Source organism: Lynx canadensis, chromosome D1, assembly GCF_007474595.2.
Source record: "Lynx canadensis isolate LIC74 chromosome D1, mLynCan4.pri.v2, whole genome shotgun sequence".
Lineage (NCBI taxonomy): Eukaryota > Metazoa > Chordata > Mammalia > Carnivora > Felidae > Lynx > Lynx canadensis.
In genome coordinates this window covers 65,769,156-65,794,313 of record NC_044312.2, presented here as the reverse complement: position 1 = coordinate 65,794,313, position 25,158 = coordinate 65,769,156, and the positions used below count along the sequence as shown (strand labels likewise).

Below are 25,158 nucleotides of genomic sequence, written 5' to 3'. Positions count from 1 at the left end.
TCCCCCACCTTCTGGAGTCCTGGGCAGACGAGGCCACTAGGGTGGTTCTTTGTCCAACTCCACACCCTGCGGAGCCTGCCCTGGCCTGGCCCACGCCACGTCGCTGTGGCCCAGTTCCGGCATCAGGGTGAGCCTAGACGGTCAGCCCCCAGCGGGAGGCAAGTGGGGAGACCTAAATAGAAGCCAGACCCACGAAAGCAGAGACTTAAAAACCCTGCGGGGAGCGGCGTTCGAGAGGCGCACGGGCGGCAGGTTGGTACCCAAAGTGCCAGAGAGGACCCCAAACCCCTGGTTGAGGGGGTTAGGCTTCCCGGGAAAGGATGGTTCGGCCAGTCAGTCCCATAGCTCCGTTTCCACGCCTGCCACCCGCCCCCCTGCGCCTGCGGGATGCGCCGCCCTCTCAAGCAATCCCTGGGGCTTGGGCTCACTGCAGCCTAGTGTCCGGCAACGAACGGCTCCGGCCTCGCAGGGGTCGCTGGAGGTTCCCATCTCAGCTCCTGGGCTTACTGGGGGTCTACCTGGGCGAGCGGACTTTACAGAGCACTGGCGGTCCACAGCCCCCACTGCTACTGCATCCGAGAAAGGCAGCCTCGCGCCTCAAAGTTCTGCCAGGCCAAGGCTGCGCCCCCGGAGGCTCCCCTTTCATTTTCGCGGTCCGAGTGTACGCGGGACAGGCGTCTGCACGGCGCAGCCTCTGGACCCTTAGCACCGGCAACCGCTTCCGGGGCGGAAGCTTTTTGTAGCTGACCCGGCGCGGCCGTGACGCCAAAGCCCAGACGGAAGTGCGGGCGGAGGAGCCGGAGCCGGAGCCGGAGCCCGAGACTGAGCCCCAGCTGGGAGCAGGTCTCGGGGGGCGGGCTCCGGGCTGTGGGAACTGCTGGGCCTGGCAGCGATGGCGACTCTGTGGGGAGGCTTTCTACGGCTTGGCTCCTTGCTCAGCCTTTCCTGCCTGGCGCTCTCAGTGCTGCTGCTGGTGCAGCTGTCAGACGCCGCCAAGGTGAGTCTGCCCAGCCTGCGCTCCAGACTGGAGCTCCTCCCCTGCCCCTGGCCTTGCGGAAACTGAGTCTGTCAACCTGCTCCCCACCCCACTCCTCTCCCAGCCCTGCCAGCCCGACCCCTGGCTTCACAGCCCTAGCAAACCCCCCACCCAACACCCTACTGCCTGATAGCACTCTCGCCCTCTGGTCCTGACAGTCTGACAGTCACTGCCCCCACTCCCACCCCTAGCCCCGACACTACTCTCCTCTTTCCCGCCTGATACCCCGCCTGCGGCCCCAGCTCCACCCAGCCCTGACAGTGCGCACAGCCTGGAGAGGCAACTCCTCTAGCTCCTAGACACTTCCCTTCCCAGCCCCTACAGCACCCACCTGAAACTTTACAGCCTTTCCAACTCTAAGAGCCTTTAACTTTCCACCCTTAATTAAGCTCCAGACAGTCTACCGCCGCCCTCTACCTGCCTCACAGACAGCCCTCTTCCTCACCCTCCCGCTCCATTCCCTAAGCCAAAGTGATAGGAAGCCCCCATGTCACGGAAATCTTCCCTCTTAGGAACTGACTCATTTCAACTCATCCCTCCCCAGTGTAAGAACTTGGCCTTTCCTGGCAGCCTTCCTTCCCAATAGGACCTACACAGAGTCTCTCTCACCAGCCTAGTAACCTAACCTAACTCTCTCTAGGATCTCTTGGCCCTTGTTTGCCTTCTCTTTCCCTGATAATTTAGGGGAGAAGGGAGGATCCAAACTGCAGGAGAGGTGAAGTTGTGGCCTTCTCCCCTGCTCCAGTTCTTGGTCCTTCTAGCCTCCTCATGCTGCTCTTTAATCCCCTTCATGCCCCCACCCTCCAGACGTGCTCTGGCCCCATACACACTTGTGTTTCCTCCTTGATGAGCTAGCTCCTTCTTGGAGAAAACAGAAGGAATTCACATTAATGTCATGGGAAAACAATGACATTTGCATTTTTTAAAAATAGGAGATTTAATCTATAATATCTTTAAATATAGGGGCTGAGAAAGACGGGTTACATGCAGACATATCAGGGGGTTTTAAACTGGGAGTTCTTTTTGAAATCTTCCTTACCTCCCACCAGAAACAGGGACAGCAGCTTCTCCTGACTTTCAGAACATTGCTGGCATCCTCTGCACATCTCCTGTGTCACTTTAAGTATTATAATCATGTATTTGTTTGTCAGTCTCCATTACTAGGGTGTGTCTTAATAACTGGCAGGAATCTGAATCTACTTCCTTGAGCACAAGTTCTGGTACTGAACAGATGCTCACTAAGTGGTTGCTGAATGAATGAATGCATTGTCAACAGTTCTGCCACACATAGCATCACATATATAGCAACACTGGGCCTTGTCCTCTGGGGACTAATGAGCCGCTGCCTTCTCAGATAAATTCCCTTTTGCTAATGAAGCTTCTCCTACTCCCTGTACTCCTATATTTAGTCACCTCTTTCTCCACCTCTTGCAACTTGCTTATCAGTAGTTATACTCTCTGTCTACCAGAATTGGAAGCAAAGTTTCCTGGGAAGGGTAGACCAAACTGATCTCAGCTAGACTCAGCTACTTCCCTGTGTACTTCCTTTCTAAATTGTAGCTGAGTGCCTCTAAAACTTCATACCTTGTATAGAGTTCTAGTACAACCCCTTTTATCCATATCAATGCCATTTTACCAGAGGGTGGAAGAATGGTGGATAAAAGAATTGTGACTTGTTTTATAAGTAATATTTAGTTTGATTCTTCCCCATCCTTTTGTAATTGGATTCTTATTTGCAGGCACAGCTGTCTGCTGTGTCTTTTTACTAGCAGGCAGAGGGTGATAACATTAGCACAGTTTGACTGTCATATGACCTGTAAATTGTAAGTAATAAACCACAGATCATGTACAGGTATTATTTCAAAATAATTTTATGTAATATATAAAGATTCATTAGCATTACCAAAAAGAACCTGACTTTTTAAAAGTTTTATTTCTCAGAATTAATGGTTTTAGAATATTTGACAGGGGATGCTTAGTAAAATGTATATGGTACAGTTTTTTAAAAAAATATCGATGCTAACATGTCAACAAGCTATACTAAGTTTCCATTTTGGTTACAGAACTTCGAGGATGTCCGATGTAAATGTATCTGTCCTCCCTATAAAGATAATTCTGGGCATATTTATAATAAGAACATATCCCAAAAAGATTGGTAAGTATTCTAGATTACTGAATTACCTGTCAAATTTCTTTCTATGGGTGTCATTGTTAGCCCAGAATGTTTATCCAATGTATTGTTTCCTTTTTAGGTACAGCTGATCTTTGAACAACGTAGGGCTTAGGTGTGCCAACCCTGGTACAGCCAAAAATATCCCCCAAAACTTAACTACTGATATAGCCTACTGTTGACCAGAAGGCTCACCAGTAACATAGTTAATTAACACGTACTTTGTATGTTATATGTATTTTGTGCTTTACTCTTACAATAAAGTAAGCTAGAAAAAGAAAATATTAAGACAGTCATAAGAAAGAGAAAATACATTTACTGTGTCTACTGAAAGAAATTTGTGTACAGTGGACCCATGCAGTTCAAACCCTTATTGTTCAAGGGTCACCTGTATTTCTTTTTAATTGTAAGTGTCAAATTCCACTTCCATTTGAAAAAGTGAGAGTAAGGCTCCGCGTGCTTGATGTAAACTTAAAGGAATATGGCCAAAACACAAAACCCCAAGTAGGGAGTATTTTATAAGGGATGGAATTGAGTTTGTGGCACCTACCTGCCCATAGCTACCTTCTGGCTATCTTAGTCCTCCCTCTTGGTTTTCAGTGGAAGGTAAGCAAGCCTCATTTATCTGGGTTATAATTTTCACACCTTGTAGGTTTTGATGATATATTGCCAACTACATAGGAGACTATGTTTAGAAGTGTCAAAAGGCTCAGGACGGAATGGGAAGGAGCCGTGTATAGCATAGTTTCCCAGTCGGTATGCCATGGTTTAAGGTGTGTCAAGAACTCCCTCAGCCCTTGGGGTAATCAAGCAGGCCTATGATGACGGGGATCTTGCCTCACTGGTCACCAGTAGCCCCCTCTATTTATGGACCTGACAAATGATAAGTTTTCCACATATGACATAAAATGATTGGGAAGCAGTTGTTTTGTAGCAGGATGGATGGGCTCCTTCTCATGAAATTGTGATATTTTATGGTTTGTAACCATGGTGGAATATTGCTGGGATAGGCTTACAAGAAAAATAGCTCTTTATGCTAGGAACTTTTCACACATACCTGATTTCACAACTAAATATACAGCAAAATTTTTGAAAGCAAAAATTAAGTTCATTTGGTTACAATATTCCAAATTGATTTTGAAAAAGAAAAGGTAGCCTTTGAGCATGTGTATTTTTTCTGATACTGTTGTCTGTTCTTCCCATGATATGCATTTAGGTTCAGTCTGATATTTGATAAGTGTGTTCTTGAAAATTGCTTATGAACTTCCATGCTCCACTTTAAATTGTCTCTTATTAGAGGGGCGCCTGGGTGTCTCTGTCGGTTAAGCATCTGACTCTAGATATTGGCGTAGATCATGATCTCATGGTTTGTGAGTTTGAGCCTCACATTGGGCTCTATGCTGACAGTGCAGATCCTGCTTGGGATTCTCTCTACCTCTCTCTCTCTCTCTCTCTCTCTCTCTCTCTCTCTGCCCCTCTCCTACTCATGGCCGTTCATATGCTGTCTCTCAAAAGTAAACAAATAAATGTCTCATATTACAAAGTGATTTAGCTATATTTTTATAGATTTGTATATCATCAAGTTACTTTTATGATATAAGAAAGCTCAAATAAATTACGTTATTCCTATAAATTTTCCAAATACATTAAAAACATTTAGGTTAATCTATTATTATTAATAGAATATGATGCCTGTTATTGGAGGGGCAGGTAAACTCACTGTTCAAGTGTTTAGCACTGATCTTTTCACTGACTTTATAATTCCAGGTTCAGACAGAACTATATGCCATTCATCTTTGGGTATTGGTAAAAATAGGGGGCTTTGAAAATAAACAACTGAGAACAAAGCTTGTTTCCGATTTTTCTTCCCTTTCTCCCTTGCTTCCTTCCTGCAGCTCAGCCTTTTACTGAGGATATGTTCTCAGTTATTAACTGGCTTTAAAAGGGTAGGCAGGTTATGATTAACCAGGATGTTATGGCTTTACAAAGCCTCCAATAACTATTTGGTCCTAGGTATAGTTTTACCTTGTGGCTTCCATTTCATCCATTGTTGGCATTAATTTTTTATTGACTTACACTGTCTAACTTAAGAAAAGTTTGAGTTCTCTGGTTTGTGTTTGGGATATGATGTAAGTCCTCCTTTTGGCACTAGGGGGAGGTGTTGCCTCGTTCCCAGAATGGTTGCGTTCTTTACCTGGGTTCTGTGTTTATCATGACCAGCCACCCAGAACCAACCTTCCTGCTTCCTTTCCCACCCCGCACAACTTTTGCACAATGCTCAATATCTCCTTGTTATTAAACTACATCAGTACTTAAAAAGAAACACTCAGTACTCAACATTTAGATTCTCAAGTAATTCCTGGGTATTGTTATGAAGGCTTCCGAAGCTGAAATAGGAAACTAGGAGATAAGTCTTATTTTCCTGAGGTTTAGAGAAATACAGGGGAGCTGACCTAGGTGGTAGGAGCCCTGGGTTCTATGAAAGTGTTGGGCTAGGATTCTGAGATAGATTACCTTACCATACTACCAGTTGAGGTTTCTTTTTCATTAGTACCTTTGTTAAAATTAAATAACCTGTTAGGGATAACTGATGGAATTTTTATCATTTATGCCATTTTGGGTTTTCTCTCTTATGCCATGGCTTGAGGGAATGGGACACATAAAAAAGTACAGCAAAGGAAAAGCTGTAGCCTAGAGAATTGTGTGCCCCCAAGAAAGATGGGTGGGGTGAGACAGGATGCTATTGTAGAGTTCTTTAGGCAGTAAGAAGTGCCTAAAGAAGAGATGACAAAAGAAAATTGCCCAGCAGCTGGCAGGACAGGAAACTTTTGCCTACTTTTTTAAAAAAAAGTTTTTTAATGTTTATTTATTTTTGAGAGCGAGAGACAGAGCACAAGCGGGGAAGGGGCAGAGAGAGAGAGAGACCTAGAATCTGAAGCAGGCTCCGGGCTCTGAGCTGTCAGCAGAGAGCACGACGTGGGGCTTGAACTCACAAGCCACCATGACCTGAGTGGAAGTCGGATACTTAATCAGTTGAGCCACCCAGGTGCCCCTTGCCTACTTTTGCTGAAGGTGAACAGAGTAGTAGGCTCTTAATAGCTGGGAAGAGTAATAATTTAATTATTTCCTAGAATTCACAGATTTCTGGGAAAAGATTTTTTGGATAGAATTTCTTTTTTCATAAGTGGCCTGGAAAATGGGGGGAAAATAAAGAATATCCAACAACAAAAATATTCAGCCTTTTATTATTTTTTATATACTTCTTCTGGGTAATCAGTTTGCACTTTTAAATATTTTTGTTGTCCTAAGCCTATTTTCCCATGCTTTTTCAATAGACCTTTGCTCATTAAGAAAAGTAATTGTTTTTTACTGTGCCTTTGAGTGTTCAGAGTTTCAGAATTTACCAACTGTTAAGTGTGATTAGCCATTCAGATACCACACTGTGGCAGTTAAGACTAAATTCATTCATAAAAGAGATATCTCATATTTGAACAATGTCCCAAGATACTTTAAATCATTTAAAGCAGTTTTTCTTGGTAACTGTACAAGTCTAAATATAACTTGATATGCTAAGTAATTTTCAATGCCTTTTGGGATTTTTAACTGTTAACAGCAGCACTTTTTTTTTAACTTCTTTTTTTAATGTTTATTTTTGAGAGAGAGAGAGAGAGAGACAAAGCATGAGTGGGGGAGGGGCAGAGAGAGAGGGAGACAAGAATCTGAAGCAGGCTCCAGCTCCGAGCTGTCAGCACAGAGCCCGATGCGGGGCTCGAACCCACAGACCGCGAGATCATGACCTGAGCCAAAGTCGGATGCTCAACCGACTGAGCCACCCAGGCGCTCCAACAAGCAGCACTTTTGAAAATAGCTACTTGATATATGTCTTTATGATTCTTAGACTGTTAAATCTCACTAAATTGCTAATATTGAGAAAGCAAATGATTTCACTTCCCTTAATAGTTGTTCCTTAAATTCTGTAATTGGGTAAGGTCAGTGATTATTCTGGATTTCAGGAAAGTTTTGATCAGTACAAGTAGAACATCCAGGTAGCCTGATACAGTATTTTTATCTTTGTTTTTTCAGCGATTGCCTTCATGTTGTGGATCCCATGCCCGTGCGCGGGCCTGATGTAGAAGCATACTGTCTACGCTGTGAATGCAAGTACGAGGAAAGAAGCTCTGTTACGATCAAGGTAAAAAAAAAAAAAAAATTCATCTTTTTTGCTTCTGGAATAGTTCTTCATGGTATCTAGACAAGTAAGAAAATTTTGGACATCTGGATTCTATTTTAGTCACTCAAGTACTGTTCTTCTCTCCCCTCCTCACCACCCGCGAACACTTTTCCTTCCTCACCCTCAATATCAACCCCAGAGAACTGTGGGCCTGCTCTCTGCCCACCTCATTGAGATACTTTGTGGGTTTATTAGGACACGTTACATAGGTGTGATATGAAATGGCACAAAAATGCCCTACATGTATATCCCAAAACATATCCTGGCTTTTTTGTGGGCCATGTTTGCCAGAAGCTAGTAAAAGCACAGCATGACTAGGCCCTCTTCTTCCTGCCTTCTCAACCCTTAGGGAAAAAATTATATAAATAGACTACTTTGTTCTAGAAATAACACTTCTGGATTCTAAGATTTCCTTTCTTTATTTCTTATAGGAAATAGAATATAGGTCACTCTCCTCACCATTTGGACCTCTAATGAATTAAATTACTTTATTATGGTGGCTAACAGTTCTCCTCCCCAATTTTTTACATGGAACTTCCTATTCATTTTCCCTGAGAAAAGACTTCATGAAGAATCTGGGGTGGTCAGTGTAACAATTACAAAGATTTCTGTGGGAGAGTTTCTGTTCCAGCAGGATGCTATCCGGTAGAGAAATCCTCACTGTACGTTTTTATTTTTCAACTAAATTTTTGATGTGTAATTACACATGAGTGACCCTGAAAGTCACTCACTGTAAGTGTATAATTGAATACATTTGGGGAAATTTAAAACAATTAAAAAAAATTTTTAGATTTAGTGTTACAACATTCCCATCACCCCAAAAAGATCCCTCATGCCTATTTACAGTTAATCTTATTCCCACACCTTAGCCCTTGACAATCACTATTCTGCTTTGTGTCTCTACAGATCTGGATATTTCATATGAATAGAATCATACAATATGTGGTCTTCTGTGGCTGGTTTCTTTCACTTAGTATGTTTTTAAGGTTTATCCATGTTCTAGCACGTTATCAGTATTTAATTCCTTTTTTTTACTGAATAGCATTTTAGTATATGAATATACCACACTTTCATTATCCATTCATTAATTGATAGACATTTGAGTTATTTCCACATTTTGATTATTATGAATAAATAATAAATATCTGTCATAAATATCTGTGCACATGTCTTTGTGTGAATATATGTTTTCCTCTCAGGTAGATTCCTTAGAGAGATAAGTTTATTTTAACTTTTAAGAGACTGCTGGAATGTTTTCCAAAGTGGTTGTACCATTTTACATTCCCACCAGCAATGTATGAGGGTTCATGTTTTCCACATTCTTGCTAACATTTGGCACTATCTTTAATTATAGCTATTCCAGAGGCTGTACTTTTTGACAGCATACAAATTAAGATCTCAGGGAAATCACTGACCTGAAGTGTATTTTTGTATATCTAAATTGATCTAAAAGAGTATTCTGTTGAAATTCATCTGAATTACATTTTTTGTAAGGGTTCCTTTAAGTTGTCTTAACACAGTGCTGCTGAATCTAGGATACCATCTTCAGGTGCAAAAAGCAAACTGTGTGCTAGCAGCTTTGACAGATGATTATCAGTAGGTGAAGACGGAGTTTTGAAAACTTGCAAAAAGATCTCAAAGACAACATGCTTACTTTCCTCGTTCTATTTAAATAATACTTTGGTGAAGAGTTGAGTTTGTTTATGTTGGAATCTGGTTTGTATAAGAATCCTATATGCTTTGCTGAAAAATCAGTCTTCACTGTGGTGTCATTATTACACAAAATTCTGATTTCTTGGCTTGAATAGAGATTAACTTATTTTCAATTTCCTTCAGGTTACCATTATAATTTATCTCTCCATTTTGGGCCTTCTACTTCTGTACATGGTATATCTTACCCTTGTTGAGCCCATACTGAAGAGACGCCTGTTTGGACACTCACAATTGATACAGAGCGATGATGATGTTGGGGTAAGTACTTGGCTTGCCCTAGCTGTGAGGCCAGTCTCTGTCCTCATCTGATACAAAGAGCAAGTGAAAAATGGTCGCATATAGATGTTCATGTGCTGGAGCAGATGCTCAAATAGAGAAGCTAAGGACTGGTCTGATTGTAGTATATGTCTCTTCATGAGGAAATTGCTCTGTAAAGCCATCAATATGGTAGTTTAAACTTGGTGAGTGTGCTGCGCAAGGCTTTGCCCTTTAGTATCAAGGGCACAATCTTCATTGCCTTTCCCTGTTTACACTGAGAAAAGCTTCTGAGATAGATTTCTCCCCAAGCTCCTGCCTGAATACCTTTCCTGTCAGCATGACCAAATATATTAGAGGGCAGAGGCTTTAGTGAAGGGAAGCATGAAGACAATGTTCTTTTCTTAATGAGGTGCAGCTTGATAACCTGCTGATGTTTTATATTTCTTTTTCCCTCCTTCTAAAAAAAAAATCTCTGATCTTTGAAGGAAAATAAAACTATCATTCTCAATTCTCTTCCTGTCTTCAAAACACATTTATATTTGTACATATACTTGGTATAATGTGTGTAAATTAGTTTGTGGTCTCCTTTTTATGTTAACATTACTTCATTCACAAATGTCTAGTAATGAACATACTCCACAGACTTGTTATTTATTCAGTATAACTTAGAGAATTATATTGTTTTGTTATTATCCTGTTTGGGCCTCTTTCCAAATTTTCTACTATTTCATTCTTCTATATGTACATATTTTCAGAAATTACTTTTATTTTGGATTACTCTATTGGCCTATGTTCCTTAAAATGGGTAAAATTCAACAGTTTCAAGAGCCAATCCCAAAAGCTTAAGCCAGCGTGAGCCCTTGCCAACCATAGTCAGAAGTCCTTTTACTCTGGAATTGCTTGTGGACTTGTTGCTAAAAGATGGGAAAAGGATATCCTGACTAGATGGCTTGAGTTATAACTACAAACAGAGCCTACTTTTCAATGAATACATTATCATATGAATATCAATTATGAATACTTAACTGATTTGGGCAAGATTTCATTTATGTTTTGTCAAGAACTTTCATAGAAACACCTCTGCCTCTTTTTTCCTTGCTTCCTTATTAATTCAACCAATACATAATGAGTAACTTTTCTGTATCAGGTCCTCTGCTAGGGACTAGGAATAAAGAGATGAATGAAACAGAGACAGACACATAAAAGAAATGACTAATTACAGTACGTTTCCACCTTTTATTTTTAAACATGTAACAAACGCCTATTTATTTTGTAAGAATTCAAGGCAGGGAGTGATAGGCTGGGAGAAAGGTCAAGACTGGAGATCTGATGTGGTCAAAAACTAGGCATATGGGGCTAAAGGGACAAGAGAGCTAGAAGCACAGGAGGTTGTACACCAGAAGCATTAGAGTCTCAAATACTGTTCCCATGTTACTTCTCATTCACATATGACAGATTTTCTCCACCTCAACAGTATTGACATTTTGGGTTGGATAATTCTTTGTTGTGGGGTATTCTCCCGTCCATTGTAAGGTACTTAGCCGCGTCCTTGACCTCTGCCCCCTAGATGCCAGTGGCACCCTTTATCCCAATCATGATTATCAGAAATGTCCACGGATATTGGCAAATGTTCCTGGGGGGCAAAACACTCCCAGTTGGGAACTAACATGAAAATGTTATGTATTAAAGGCCACATAAACCATTTCATAATAGGCACCCAGATAGAAAGTCTGACTTAAAACTATATTCTTTGCAGTATAAAATATCTGGCTCCTGATTTTAGAAATAATGTAACACACATAGAACATACAAGAAGTGGATGCACAAATGCGTAGAAGAAAACATGTAGGAAAGTCATGTGATTGGTAGGGTAATGTGCTTAATAACCATTTTGTTCACCAGTGATTGATTCTGTGCATGTGTTAACTGAAAACATGTTCTCTGAGATGTCTGGCTGACTCTTGGATATCTATTGACTTGATTCTGGGCAGAGAGAAAGGTTTTCTAACCTCCAGCTGTGAATTTATGGTAACAACTCTGTACAAAAAGAAGCTAAATTTAAATTCCTACAATTGTTGCTTATCTATCATGAGGGTTCTTTACTATTTATGTGCTTTTAAAAATGCTTTATTAAATTCTGTTAAATTCTTTTATTTTTTCCATTTTTGTTCACTGTAGAGCATTTTAAATCAAGTGAGAATTAGTATAAATAGTTAAGAAGCTCACTGCAAGTAGTCACAATATTTATCGTATCATGTATCCATGACACATCATTGCTGTTATCAAAGCATTGCATTAAAACATGTTTTGTATTTATTGTAATTTTATCAGGTGTAAAAAGAACAAACATATAAAAGGGGTAAATCTCTATTTGCATTCTCCCAGCATCCATGACCATGAGCAGCTAGTTCAATCTTGTTCTGATAGGTGGAGAACAGACCAAAAGGATTAACTGGTTTGTTTAGTCCTTTAAATTTGTCCCTTAGAAAGTTTTTTCTCCCCCTACCTTGAAGGGTAGATAACAGGACTATGAAATTGAGAGCTGCTCTGCTGATAAAGTATATCCTTCTTCCCACTCTTGTTTATGTCAAAACAAACCAATGGTAATACTATTTTATATACAAGTTCATTGAAGCACCATATTCCCATAGAGTCATTTTAATCTACTTGGACAAAATCAGTGTGTAGAGATGATGTAACACCAAGTCAAGGTTAGGTGAGGTAAGCCTTGTGTTTGCTTGTTAGATGACCTCGGGTCAGTGTATTTCAAGTAATCAAACAACTTCAGCCTTTCTCTTTCCTGACCTTTTTTCTTAAATCTTTGAAACATTTTGAACTTTATGGAATATGTTTTTATTATTTTCATTTGTAAGGTTAAAAATTTTTTAAAGGGGCAGGGGGCTTGCCTTTTGCCTTTGTTGTAACAAGCTGGTACCTAAAGTAAGTGAAAAGTTGAGGCGGTTTTGGCAGAGAAGGCAGGGAAAAAGATTCCTTATAGAAAACTCTTTGATGTATTTGAAATGTAGACATTGTGTAAGTGTCTTTCTATAAAAAGAAGACCAGGTGTTATAACTCCACATAGTGAAAGTTGTATATATAGTTAATGTGGTTATGGATAGCTTTCTATAGACGTGCTGACTCCCGCCCTGGATATATAATAGAGCTTTTGCAAACGTGCACAGCAAAACAATATTTCTTTCTTTGAGGCAAGGTTTAATGAGAGAGGTACAACTTGTGACTTGGATCCTATGTTGGAACATTTAGAAGCTTTGCTAACACAGGGTTCAGGAAGAAGATCAAGGAAAAGGCAAACAAAAGCAATGAACTAGTATTGAATGCTTTTTGTCATTTAGGCAGCTGTGTTTATATCAAATCCATAGATAGATTAGCATAGTGGTTTCCTGTGTAATGACTACAAACATCAGTGGCATTGGTTTACTTTCACCAGGATAGCTTGGTTTTCTACACAGGTACCTGAGTAACCCTTCAGTAGCTTCTTTCCGAAAGCAGCAACTAACATGGAAGCCCCTGAGTGCCCAGTAGTGAAAGATTCAAGTACTTATCAAATAAAAAGGCTGAAGTAATAATTCCTACTGTCCTTGGTAATAGATGGTAATTGTAGCACTTGAGCTATGTCTCTTTTCCTTACAGACTCGGGGAGGGGGAATGAAAAGGATTTTGGAAACCAGTCCATTTAGTGTATGTGTTAAAGATGCAGGGAAATATTAAAACCAGCCAAGATAAGATCCTGTCAACTCCTCTCCCAAGGATGAATGTGGCCCCAAGCTGGCAAGTTAACAATTCTAATGTAATGGGAGTCAGGAAATTAAATGACAAGTCTTTCCTCTGCAAGATTAGCTATATAGTATTGAATAAAACAGGGAGAAGTCCTGCTTTTCATATCTGTAACAGGTAGCTATTAATGTGGAAATGGATTTTCTTTCCCCTACTTGTCAGGGAAAGCTTGTCTTTAACATAAATGACCACTGTCTGTCTTGGTCCCTGCTTCTTCTGGGAAATGTCTTTGGAAATGGTGACTCAAGGAAACATTTCACAAATACCTCCTCATCAGTCATACTACTTGAACCACCTATTACTGTAGTTGAGTTCATCCTGCTTCTGGCACTTGGGTACCTAGGAGTGCTTGGTCAAAGAGATGGTCTGTTGTTTGAAGTCCAGCTGCTCCTATCTCTGTGGCTGGATAATGGCAGTTTTGTGTGTGTGTGTGTGTGTGTGTGTGTGTGTGTGTGTGTGTTTCACACTATCATGCCACCTCTGATGTTCTCCATTCCTGGACTTTTCAGGATCACCAGCCTTTTGCAAATGCCCACGATGTGCTAGCCCGCTCCCGCAGTCGAGCCAATGTGCTGAATAAGGTAGAGTATGCCCAGCAGCGCTGGAAGCTTCAAGTTCAAGAGCAGCGAAAATCCGTCTTTGACCGTCATGTTGTCCTCAGCTAATTGGAAATCATACTGCAGGTGATTAGAAAGAAATAAGGCAGACAACTGAAAAAAAATTGACTGAGTATTCCTGGGTTTTGTTTTAATACCCTGTTGATTTCACCAACTCTTGCTGGGAAATTCAGCATTGGAAACAAAAATGTGCTTGGTATTTTCTTTTCTTGTTAAGGTATTAATACAGACATTTTTAAAAGCACACACCTCAAAGTCAACCAATAAACCTTTTTCCTATTTGTGACTTTTACTAATAAAAAATAAGCCTGCCTGTAAATTATCTTGAAGTCCTTTACCTGGAACAAACACTGTCTTTTTCACCACACAGTTTTAACTTGGTTTTCAAGATAATTTTCAGGTGTTGTTGTTTTGTTTTATTCTGTTTTGTTTTTCTGGCAGGGGCGGGGAGGGATGTGTGGGAAGTGGTTAGCTTAACTTTTCTCAAGTCACTTTACTAAACACACTTTTGTAAATAGACTTAACATTCTATTTTCAAGTTTCATTTATATTTTGCAGTGTAGCCAGCCTCATCAAAGCCCTGAATTACCCATTTGAATTTTGCACTGACTATATTATCTAGGTATCTGGTTCGCCTGTGGCTGCACTTCATGGTAAAGTGGATCTGAAATACCTGGCGGCTCTTCATAAAATGCAGATTTTCCTCATGTACTGTGATGTCCGATGCAATGCATCCTAGGACAAACTAGCAATTTGCTAGTTTACTCTAATGACTAAACATAGTCTGGTGTGTGTGGTCTTTCTCATCTTCTTCTAGTATCTTTAAGGATGAATCCTAAGAACTTGGACACTTGCAATAAAGGAATTTTCTTTTACCCCAAGCCTCTCTGGATTGGTGACATACACACCTTTGTCAACATTTCCGGTCAGGTGGAGAGGCAGCTGTTTGAGCTCTAGTGTGTTCTGGGGTTCTGGGGGCCTCCTTCTGAAATGTGTAACAGTTATTGGATAACTGGCTTTTTTCTTTGGACGTCCTCTTTGGAATGTAACAATAAAAATAATTTTTGAAACACTTACCAGTATATCTATGTCTCCTAACTTTTCTCTCCTCCTTCATTTGCTGCATAATACATTCAAAGATACAAAGACATTTGGTATCATGTTATGAGACTACTGTTTTATGACAGTTTAATTATAAAATATTGGTACTAAATTGTGTGTGTGTGGAGAAAAAGGGAGAAAGAGAAAATGTATGGGTATTTTGATGTGGCCCTGAAAGTATACAAATATTATTTTGACAAATAGATTAAAATTCATGTAAAAAAACACATGAAGGAGTGCTTGTTCTAAGAAATTCTTGGCAAAATGATAATTAAATTACATTAAATTAATAAGGCCAAGGTTTTAGGAGCTCTTAATGGGTTTTTTGGCTAGTCAAAAACATTTTTTTTGAACCTACGAACCTAATCTAAACTTATTGATTTTATTGTTAGTATTAAAAGATGTAAGTTCAACTACGACCAAGTGGAATTTATCTCATGTATGCAAGTCTGATTGAACATTGAAAAATCAACAAATCTATCACAGCAACAGGCTAAAGAAAAATGACATGATCCTATCAATAGATGCAGAAAAAGCATTTGACACAATTCAAAACCCATTTATGATAAAAACTCTTGGTAAACTAGGAATAGAGGAGAAATCCTTCAACTTTATAAAGAACGTCTACAGAAACCTATAGCTAACATCATACTTCATAGAATCCAGAAGATTTCCTATTAACCAGGGACAAGGCAAGGATACCATATCTTCTCATCACTTTCTTTTCAACACCATACTGCAAATTCTAGCTAATGCAATAACAAGAAAAGAAAAGTTCTACGGATTGGGAAGGAAGAAATAAAACAGCTTAGATGATATGATTGCTTACAAAATCCAAAAGAATTAGCAAAACAAAACCCCCAAACTCCTGGAACTAAGTGATCTATACAAAGGTTGCAAGATAGAAGGTTAATATACACAGGCCAATTGCTTTCATATATACTATCTAAAGTGAAATTGAAAACAATACAGAGGCACCTGGGTGGCTCAGTTGGTTAAGCGGCTGCCTCTTCATTTCGGCTCAGGTCATGATCTCACGGTTCATGAGACCAAGCCCCACATTGGGCTCTATGCAGACAGCACGGATCTTGCTTGGGATTCTCTCCTTTATTCTCTCTCTGCCCCTCCCCTGCTCCTGTTCTCTCTCTCGCTCTCAAAATAAATAAACATAAAAAAATACAATATAGTTTACATTAGTACCCCCCAAAATGAAATTGGTATAAATATAACAAAATATGTACAAAATATACATGAGGAGAAACTACAAAACTAATGAAAGAGATCGAAGAACTAAATAAGTGGAGAGATATTCCATATCCATGGATAGGACAACTCAATATTGATTGACAAGATGTCAGTTTTTCCTAATGATCTATAGATTCAACACAATCCCAGCCAAAATCTCAGCAAATAATTTTGTGGATATCAACAAACTGATCCTCAAGCTTATATAAAGAGACAAAAGACCCAGAAAGCCAACACAATATTAATGGAAAAGAACAAAGTTGAAGGACTGACATATCTGACTCTAAGACTTAATATAAAGCTATAGTAATCAAGTCAGTGTCAGTATGGTATTGACCAAAGAATAGATACGAATAGAACAGAGAGCCCAGAAATAGGCCCACACAAATGTAGTTAACTAATCTTGACAAAGGAACAAAGACAATGCAATGGAGAAAGCATTTTCAACAAATGGTGCTGGAACAACTATATCCACATGCGAAAACAAAACAAACAAAAACACTAGATAACAGACCTGAGACCCTTCAAAAAATTAACTCAAAATAGATCATAGTGCTAAATGTAAAACACAAAATTTAAATGCCTAGAAGATAACATAGGAGAGAATCTAGATGACCTTTGGTTTGGTGATAACTTTTTAGACAAAACACTAACAGCGTGAATGGTGAAAGAAGTTGGGAGTTCATTAAAATTAAAAACTTGTGCTCTGTGAAAGACACTGTCAAAAGAACAAGATGAGCCAGACTGGGAGAAAATATTTGCAAAAGACATACATTTCTATGATCCAAAATATACAAAGAACTCCTAAAAGTCAACAAGAAGATAAACAACCTGACTTAAAAATGGGCCAAACACCGGAACGGTACCTCACCAAAGAAGATACACTGATGGCAAATAATTATATGAAAAGATGCTCCACGTCATGTCATTAGGGACATACAAATTAAAGCAACAATGAGATACTACTACACACTATTGGAATGGCCAAAATGCGGGACACTGACAACACCAAATGCTGGTGTGGATGTGGAGAAACAGGAACTCTCATTCATTGCTGGTGGGAGCTCAAAATTGTATGGCCACTTTGGAAAACAGTTTGGCAGTTTCTTAACAAAACTAAACATGCACTTATTATATGATCCAGTAATCACACTCCTTGGTATTTGCCTAAATAAGTTGAAATCTTATCTTCACACAAAAACCTGCCCACGGATGGCTATAGCAGCTTTATTCATAATTAGCAAAACTTGGATGCAACCAAGATGTCTTTCAGTAGGTTAATGGATAAGTAAACTGTGATACACCCAGACAATGGAATATTATTCATCACTAAAAAGAAATGAGTTATCATGCCATAAAAATACATGGAGGAACCTTAAATGCATATTACTAAATGAAAGAAGCCAATCTGAAAAGGCTACATACTGCATGATTCTGACTATATGACATTCCGGGAAAGGCAAAACTATGGTGGCAGTAAAAAAATCAGTGGTTGTCAGGGGAGGGATGAAAAGGTGAAGCATAGAGGCTTTTTAGGGCACTAAAACTATTCTGTATGAGACTGTAATGGTGGATGCATGTCATTATACATTTGTTAAAACTCATAAAATGTACACTAAGAGTGAACTGTTGGGTAAACTATGGACTTTGAGTGATGTGTCAATATTGGTTCATCAATTGTAACAAATATGTTACTGGGGCAGGATGTTGGCAGTGGGGAAGGATGTGCAAGTGCAGGGAATGGGTATATGGGATCTTTGTACTTTCTTTTTTTTTTTTTAATTTTTTTTTTCAACGTTTATTTATTTTTGGGACAGAGAGAGACAGAGCATGAATGGGGGAGGGGCAGAGAGAGAGGGAGACACAGAATCGGAAACAGGCTCCAGGCTCTGAGCCATCAGCCCAGAGCCCGATGCGGGGCTCGAACTCACGGACCGCGAGATCGTGACCTGGCTGAAGTCGGACGCCTAACCGACTGCGCCACCCAGGCGCCCCATGTACTTTCTGCTCAATTTTGCTGTGCATCTAAAGTTACTCTAAAAAATAAAGTCTAAATAGAGGAAAATATAACAGGTATCTTAACAAAATGTATTAGGTTTATATTTAGGTTCATGTTTACCTCCCTGGTTATAGCCTTAATCTCTATTTAAAAGAATATTGACCAACACTATGAGACTATTACTTAAAGATACTTTCCATAAATAATTTTGATAGAAAATCATATGAATCAGATGGCTGGGAGGCATTCTTTTTACAAAATAATTTGTTATAAGAGTCCAGTTTTGTAAGCAAACCTTTCTATTTAGCATTGTTATGTGTTGTCATATCTACATATGAAGTAGAAAAAATGGCTAAACCAGAACTAAGCAGTTCTGTTTAACTGTAAGCTACTTTGCATACAGTTACTAAATGATCACCTATAAATCAGGTTACGTCTGACACAGCCCAAAATACAGCATCTTAGCTACAAAACAGGTAAGAGACTCTTTTCCAGAGTGGCCCACAGAGGGAGAATAAGAATATGGCTTTTAAGAAAATTCCCAGGCACAGTTGGTAAATGATGAATTTTATCAACTGATTATTCCATTGTCTTAAACTATCAAATAAGCCCATAAATTGAAAGATCCAGATTTTGCTGGTGATTAGATCTGGAGAAGTGGAAAGGGTTTGGTTTGGAAATCAGGAGACCTAGGTTCTGACCCCTGCTCTGCTATGAGCTCTGCAAGCTTAGCCAACTCACAACCTATGAGGGATTGGATAAGAGGATTTGTAAGATTCTTTCCATCCCTAAGATTCCATAAATCAATTATACGTGCAGTTGTAGCTTTTTTTTTCTTACAGGCTAGATATTTTTAATATCTTTGAAAAGTTGAAGTTTTTATGCTCAGCAGAACTACCGGAATCTCTTAGGATTTTATCATTAAGACCTCATCATTTATTTCCCAGAAGACAGAAATCTGAGATTTTCCCAAGATAGGTGCCTTTGTTAGCTGTGCATGTATCTGGAGCTGTGAAGCCCCAACACCAATAATCTGTGTTGCTTTATTTTAAAAATTTGTACTCAATTTCTGCAAATACTTCCATCCTCCAGTAGGTTTCTATCTTGACCCTCTTCTTTACTGCATTAATCATTGTATCACTCTGTTGTGTTGTGATTAAATTTTATTCTTTGAGTAAAAGATAATCATATTTCAATGCTACTACATTGATTGGTGAACTTTTGGGAAATGCTTAGTAAAAAAAAAGCTTCTCAACAGCGTGTCTACAGAGACACCAAGCTCTTTTTCTAAGAATTATGCATAGTCTAGTTAAAGCCTAGAAACTTTCAAGTACCTGTGGCATATGTAAATTACTCAGATTTCATCTGGGTCAAGGTTTAAGACATTAAAACTATCTGTCAGGGTAAAACCATACCTATAGAATTCTTGTGTGTAATTGGCTTTGCTGACATCTGCTTTACATTGTGATACTCTGTTGTGTCAGTTCTGGCTTATTAGCTATAGGCAGAAATAAGACTCTGCTGTTCTCAGAAATGTAGAAATATAGACTCCATACCCACTGTGCCATTTTTGTAGCTTCTGCCATCCATGTTCTTTATCTCTTATCCTCTGGAATTCCTGCCTTGGGAATTTCCTAACTTTTCTCTCAGCAACTTTTTATTTTTGATAGAATCTTGGCTAGTTTTTAATCTTCAAGAGATTTTTGTTTTATGTTAGTTATTTTAGGCCAATTTGGTCAGTAATTTGGAATCTTTCATTTCTTGTTCCTTTGTTTTGATTTTTAATTGCACCTACACACTTGTCTCATCCCCACCTCCAACCCCCAACCCCATATTAGGAAGAGCTTTTCCTGGCATTTGCTCCTTTCCTGGGTGTTTCACCATGACTTCTTATAGCACTCCTCACCTCTCACCCTCCCCACCCCCATCACATACTGCCCTCTCTGATTCTATAGTCTTTTTCATCTTTCAGTAGCCATACTAGATGGGATAGGCTTTTTCGCACTTTATTTTAAAATAATACACTTCATTAGGGGCACTTGGGTGACTCAGTTGGTTAAGACTAAGACTCTTGATCTCAGCTCAGGGTTGTGAGTTCAAGCCCCAGGTTGGGCTCTTGGGCTGGGCATGAAACCTACTTACAAAGAAAAAAAGGGGGGGGGCACCTGGGTGGCTTAGTTGGTTAAGTATCCGACTTCGGCTCAGGTCATGTTCTTACGGCTCCTGAGTTAGTTCTAGCCCAGCATCGGGCTCTGTGCCGACAGCTCAGAGCCTGGAGCCTGCTTTTCATTCTGTGTCTCCCTCTCTCTCTGCCCCTCCCCTTCTCATGCTCTGTCTCTCTCTCCCTCTCTCAAAAATAAATTAGCATTAAAAACATTTAAAAAAAAGAAAAGAAGAGAAAAGAAAAAAATATATATACCTCATTGTGTTTGAATTCTGGTGCTTAGAGGCTACACCACCCATTATATAGTATAGCTTGCAGGTTGTTGCTATGCTCAGGTAGAGAAGCAAGTGAAATGTTACCTAATCTTGCTCATAAACAGGTCTGAGGTTTTTCAGGTGGGGAGGGGAAGTTGCCTCTTTTTCTTTACACATGCCAACTATAGAGGCCAAGCCCTCATTCCTAAAGATGTTTTAAAATCACATCCTTGAGGAATTAACAGAAAGTCATATTTCCCTCTTTTCTGGAGGCCCACAGGTAGATTTCATGTTGCTTTTTCCATTTTAGGTATGATCGTCTCTCAACCAATATGTTTTAGATAGGCCAATGTTTGATTTTCCAGTGTTAGGGAAAATATAAGCCAGGTTTTTCTGTGAGCTGCAATTTAGAAAGGGACACTACACAAGTATTCATCTGTAAAGAAAGGAAAGCGGAAAATAACTGATGCCTGTACATTATATATATTTTTTCATTTGATCCTCACAACCACCCTGCAGAGTAGTTAATAACTCAGTTGATCATAGGAAAAAAACTGAAGCTCAGAAAGGTTAAGAAGCTTGCCTAAGGACACATAGCTATGAAGGGGCAAAGCCAAGTTTGAAACTCAAGGGTGTTATAACTGAAAGAAAAATGCTCTTTTCTTACAGCACTACCCTACCTCCCAGTTAACTCGTTACTCTGAAGTATCCCTGTAAAATCTGCTGTGGCTTTATTATTATAGTCAAAGGCAAAAAGTAACGGTTGTTTAATAAATGAGGTGCATGAAGACCTATTCAGAAAAAAGGAATGTATTGGTGTGGGACTTCTTGGGTATAATTTTCTATCCTTATGTTCTGTTAAAAAAACAACAACAAAACACCTAAATACAGATGGACTTCATTCAATATATTTAAAGTTCTATGTAAGTAAAAATATGTAATTTGACTATGTTTAAGTATATTAGGGGAGTTTCTTATTTAAAAGAATCTTAAAGTGAATTTTTTTTTTTTTTTTTTTTTTTTTTTTTTTTTTTTTTGGGACAGAGAGAGACAGAGCATGAACGGGGGAGGGGCAGAGAGAGGGAGACACAGAATCAGAAACAGGCTCCAGGCTCTGAGCCATCAGCCCAGAGCCCGACGCGGGGCTCGAACTCACGGACCGCAAGATCGTGACCTGGCTGAAGTCGGACGCTTAACCGACTGCGCCACCCAGGCGCCCCTTAAAGTGAATTTTTAAGAGCAAATGATTCCTTTCTTATTTTTATTTTTTATTTTTCCTGTGGTGTATCAGGTATTACTTAAGAAGGCTATGCCCGTGAGGTTGCATGATCATTAACTCGTTTGTAATGTTTCCAGCATGTATTTGAATATTGTGGTATTTCAATGTTTCCCAAACTTTACTTATTTGCATTGCATGCACTTTCACGGTCTTCATTATCTGTATTCCACCTGTACTATTATTTACTTACTACTTTTCTTTAAGTGAGATTTTTTTTACTCAAGCAGATGTATTTTTTAATGTTTTTTTTTTAACATTTACTTATTATTGAGAGACAGAGCATGAACAGGGGAGGGGCCGAGAGATGGGGAGACACAGAATCCAAAGCAGGCTCCAGGCTCTGAGCTGTCAGCACAGAGCCCGACGCAGGGCTTGAACTCACAAACCATGAGATCATGACCTGAGCCGAAGTCGGACGCTTAACCGATGGAGCCACCCAGGTGCCCCAAGCAGATGTATTTTTAAAAGAAATTTTGTATCACTTCCATAAATGTGAACTCAGTATAATTCACAATTAATAGAAATTAACAGCAAAGCATTATTAAATTCTAGCTAGATACTATTGCTTGTTGAAGGCCTCCATCTGGGGAGAATCAGAAAGCATTCTAGTAATGTGGAAGACACACTCTTACAAGACTAAAGCTGTATCTTTGTAATCACAAGGATCAAAAGAGCTGGAAGAGAATAACTTTCTTACAAAGTGAGTCAGTGTTATTTAATGCTGTTCCCCTGTACCACCAAAAATTCCTCTCTTCCTACCCACAGAGTATTATAGCCCAATATCGTTTTCAGAATGAGCTCAGAAACTATGCATCAAAGCAGAGAAGTCTTTAAACTATTGATCTCTGAGAAAATCAATGAGACCTGCTCTCTTTTGATCTGGTCAAATTAATAAACTTGGTTATGTTTCCAGGCTAAAGAGGAAATGATGGACAATCGAAGCTACTCTAATCTGCCAGAAAAACTGCCTGTTTTCTCTGATTCTGTCCACTTGCCACTGACCAGGTCCTTCTATCTGGACCCCATGGTCACTTTCCACCTGTACCCTGATGCCCCAGTACCATCCCCTTTCTCTGAAGACCTGCCATTGCTGCCTTTTCCCAATGATTCCCTGATCATGGAAAATTATGGTGAACCCTGCTCCTTCTCCTTCCCCATGCCTTATGCAAATTACAGAAGGTGTGAATATGCCTATGGGCCAGCCTTCATCCAGAAAAGGAATGAACGGGAAAGGCAGCGGGTAAAGTGTGTCAATGAAGGCTATGCCCAGCTCCGACATCATCTGCCAGAAGAGTACTTGGAGAAACGACTCAGCAAAGTGGAAACCCTCAGAGCTGCTATCAAGTACATTAATTACCTGCAGTCTCTTCTGTACCCTGATAAGACTGAAACCAAGAATAACCCTGAGAAAGTTTCCTCCATAATGGCAACCACCAGCCGCCACAGTGACCCCATTTTTAGAATCATTTGATCCTAAACAGAAACAAATAATTTCACAAAATGGAGTCTTTTACAGCATCATTCGATAGTTTTTCCTAAATGTAATTTCTGAATAGGCAAATAACAGCTCAAATGTTAACCTAGGCTGGCTATTTCTTACGGGGGTTTCAGACATATGACAATTACCTTATGTGGATTGAGAAGATGCATCTTAAGCTTTGGTGATTTCTTTCAAGAACTTTAGAGGAGCAGAAGTCCCCAGGATTCTCTGTAAATCTCCCCTAGCCCTTCTCACACACTTGGCCAGAGTCTCAGCCATGAGACACTCTCACAAAAGTATTGTAAAGTATGACTAATGACTGCTCAATGCTTGTAATGCGTTTTGCAGACACTTCACGCGAAATGACCACAATGAACCTCTCTTGATTTGTCAAAGTGTGGTGGTTTTTATTGCTAGCATTTGGGGTTGACAGAAAATCTACACATCTCTATCTTACTCATGTCCTGATGGGAGAACGTCCCAGGGCTGAAGCAAAGGTAGTTAACAAAGTCTTGTTGTCATGTGAAATTATTTTGGAGTCATCTTTTTCCTGCATGCAGAATACTTCCTCAGGCAGCCTAGTGTAGGGGTTAAGGAGGCAGTCTCTGGAATCAAACTGCCTCAGTTTAAACTAGGACTCTTGCTACCTTCTCTCCATGTCTCATTTCTTCATCCACAGAGTGAGAATAATAATAACAGGAACTGTCCCCCATGTTTATGAGGAGAATTAACAGTGCCTGACACAGAAGTATTCATAACCATTATTATGATTGTTACTATTATTTTTAAAAAATTTTTAAAGTTTATTTATTTTGAGAGAGAGAGAGAGAGAGAGAGAGAGAGAGAGAAACAGAGGCAGAAGGAGGGAGGGGCAGCGAGAGAGAGGGAGAATCTCAAACAGGCTTGGTGCTGTCAGACAGAGCCTGATGCGGGGCTTGAACTCATAAACTGTGAGATCATGACTGAGCCGAAATCAAGAATCGGATACTTAACATACTGAGCCACCCAGGCGCCCCATTATTATTACTATTATTAACCTTGTTTTGTCCATAGCATCACCATTCTCCAGGTTCTCCTGGCCAGAAAATGTGCATGTGCCTCGCCTTTCCTTCACCCCTGGGAAGGACTGTCACTGCCCCATATCTTGGAGTCTGCCTTCAAAATGTCTCTATTTCCATTCCCATGACCAGTGTCAGCTCTTCCTTCTCCCTTAACTCCCAGGTTCCATCTGTCACCAAGCCCAGTCAGGACTTTCCATAAACTGGCACATTCATCTCTACTGTCATCTCTGTAAAGTCTTCCCACTCCAGCCATTACTCGTTGCTTTATTTTGTACACATATCTCCTTGAAGTTCCTATCCTACTATCTTTACACTCTGTATTACACACCTATCTCTTCAGTAGACCAGTCTTATTCCTTCTAAATTGTTAGCACCCAACAAAGAGCCTCAAATCAGGCAGGTGTTGTGGGTAAAATATTTGGTGTTACTATTTTCCTATTCCACTCCTGTCATATCATATCCGGTCACTGTTAACAGTCTCCTCCCTGGCCTCCTGGGCTCTATTCTTAACTGGTTACATTCTCACTCTGATGTTTTTTCTTAAAGCATTTCCTGTCACTTCATTGTGTGAAGATGTCAAGACCCTATTACATATTCCCTTTGATTACCATTTTGTTTACATGTATCTTCTTGGTTTTCAAAGCTCCCACTGATCTGGCACTTTCCCAAATAGTCACATCTTGATTTTCTCATGACACCCCATTTCCTCCAAAAGAGAAAATCAGTCTTGCAAAGGCATCCTTCTCTCTTAGCTC

At 39.8% G+C, this 25,158-nt stretch overlaps 2 protein-coding genes across 3 annotated transcripts; both read left to right on the top strand.

Moving 5' to 3' along the window:
* Positions 1-775: 775 nt before the first annotated feature.
* TMEM9B (TMEM9 domain family member B) lies at positions 776-14,896 on the top strand. Of its 2 annotated transcripts, XM_030332469.1 has the most exons (6): positions 776-997; positions 3,100-3,191; positions 7,290-7,398; positions 9,274-9,408; positions 13,713-13,886; positions 14,443-14,896. In XM_030332469.1, the coding sequence occupies exons 1-5, from the start codon at positions 893-895 to the stop codon at positions 13,866-13,868; spliced, it is 597 nt and encodes a 198-aa protein (XP_030188329.1). In that variant the 5' UTR covers positions 776-892; the 3' UTR covers positions 13,869-13,886; positions 14,443-14,896. The 2 variants fall into 2 exon arrangements, with proteins under 2 accessions (XP_030188329.1, XP_030188330.1); XM_030332470.1 differs by lacking the exon at positions 3,100-3,191 and having other exon boundaries at positions 914-997; positions 13,713-14,896.
* A 7,891-nt stretch (positions 14,897-22,787) lies between these two features.
* ASCL3 (achaete-scute family bHLH transcription factor 3) lies at positions 22,788-23,713 on the top strand. The gene has a single exon (XM_030333631.1). It carries the CDS (start codon positions 22,788-22,790, stop codon positions 23,331-23,333), a length of 546 nt encoding a protein of 181 aa, XP_030189491.1. The 3' UTR covers positions 23,334-23,713.
* The last annotated feature ends 1,445 nt before the right edge of the window (positions 23,714-25,158 follow it).

Bases quoted from the DNA above. Each gene is read 5' to 3' on its own strand.
- TMEM9B (XM_030332469.1), top strand. From the start codon at position 893: ATGGCGACTCTGTGGGGAGGCTTTCTACGGCTTGGCTCCTTGCTCAGC. The intron at 998-3,099 runs GTGAGTCTGCCC...TTTTGGTTACAG, and splicing joins AGCTGTCAGACGCCGCCAAG to AACTTCGAGGATGTCCGATG. The intron at 7,399-9,273 runs GTAAAAAAAAAA...AATTTCCTTCAG, and splicing joins GAAGCTCTGTTACGATCAAG to GTTACCATTATAATTTATCT.
- ASCL3 (XM_030333631.1), top strand. From the start codon at position 22,788: ATGATGGACAATCGAAGCTACTCTAATCTGCCAGAAAAACTGCCTGTT.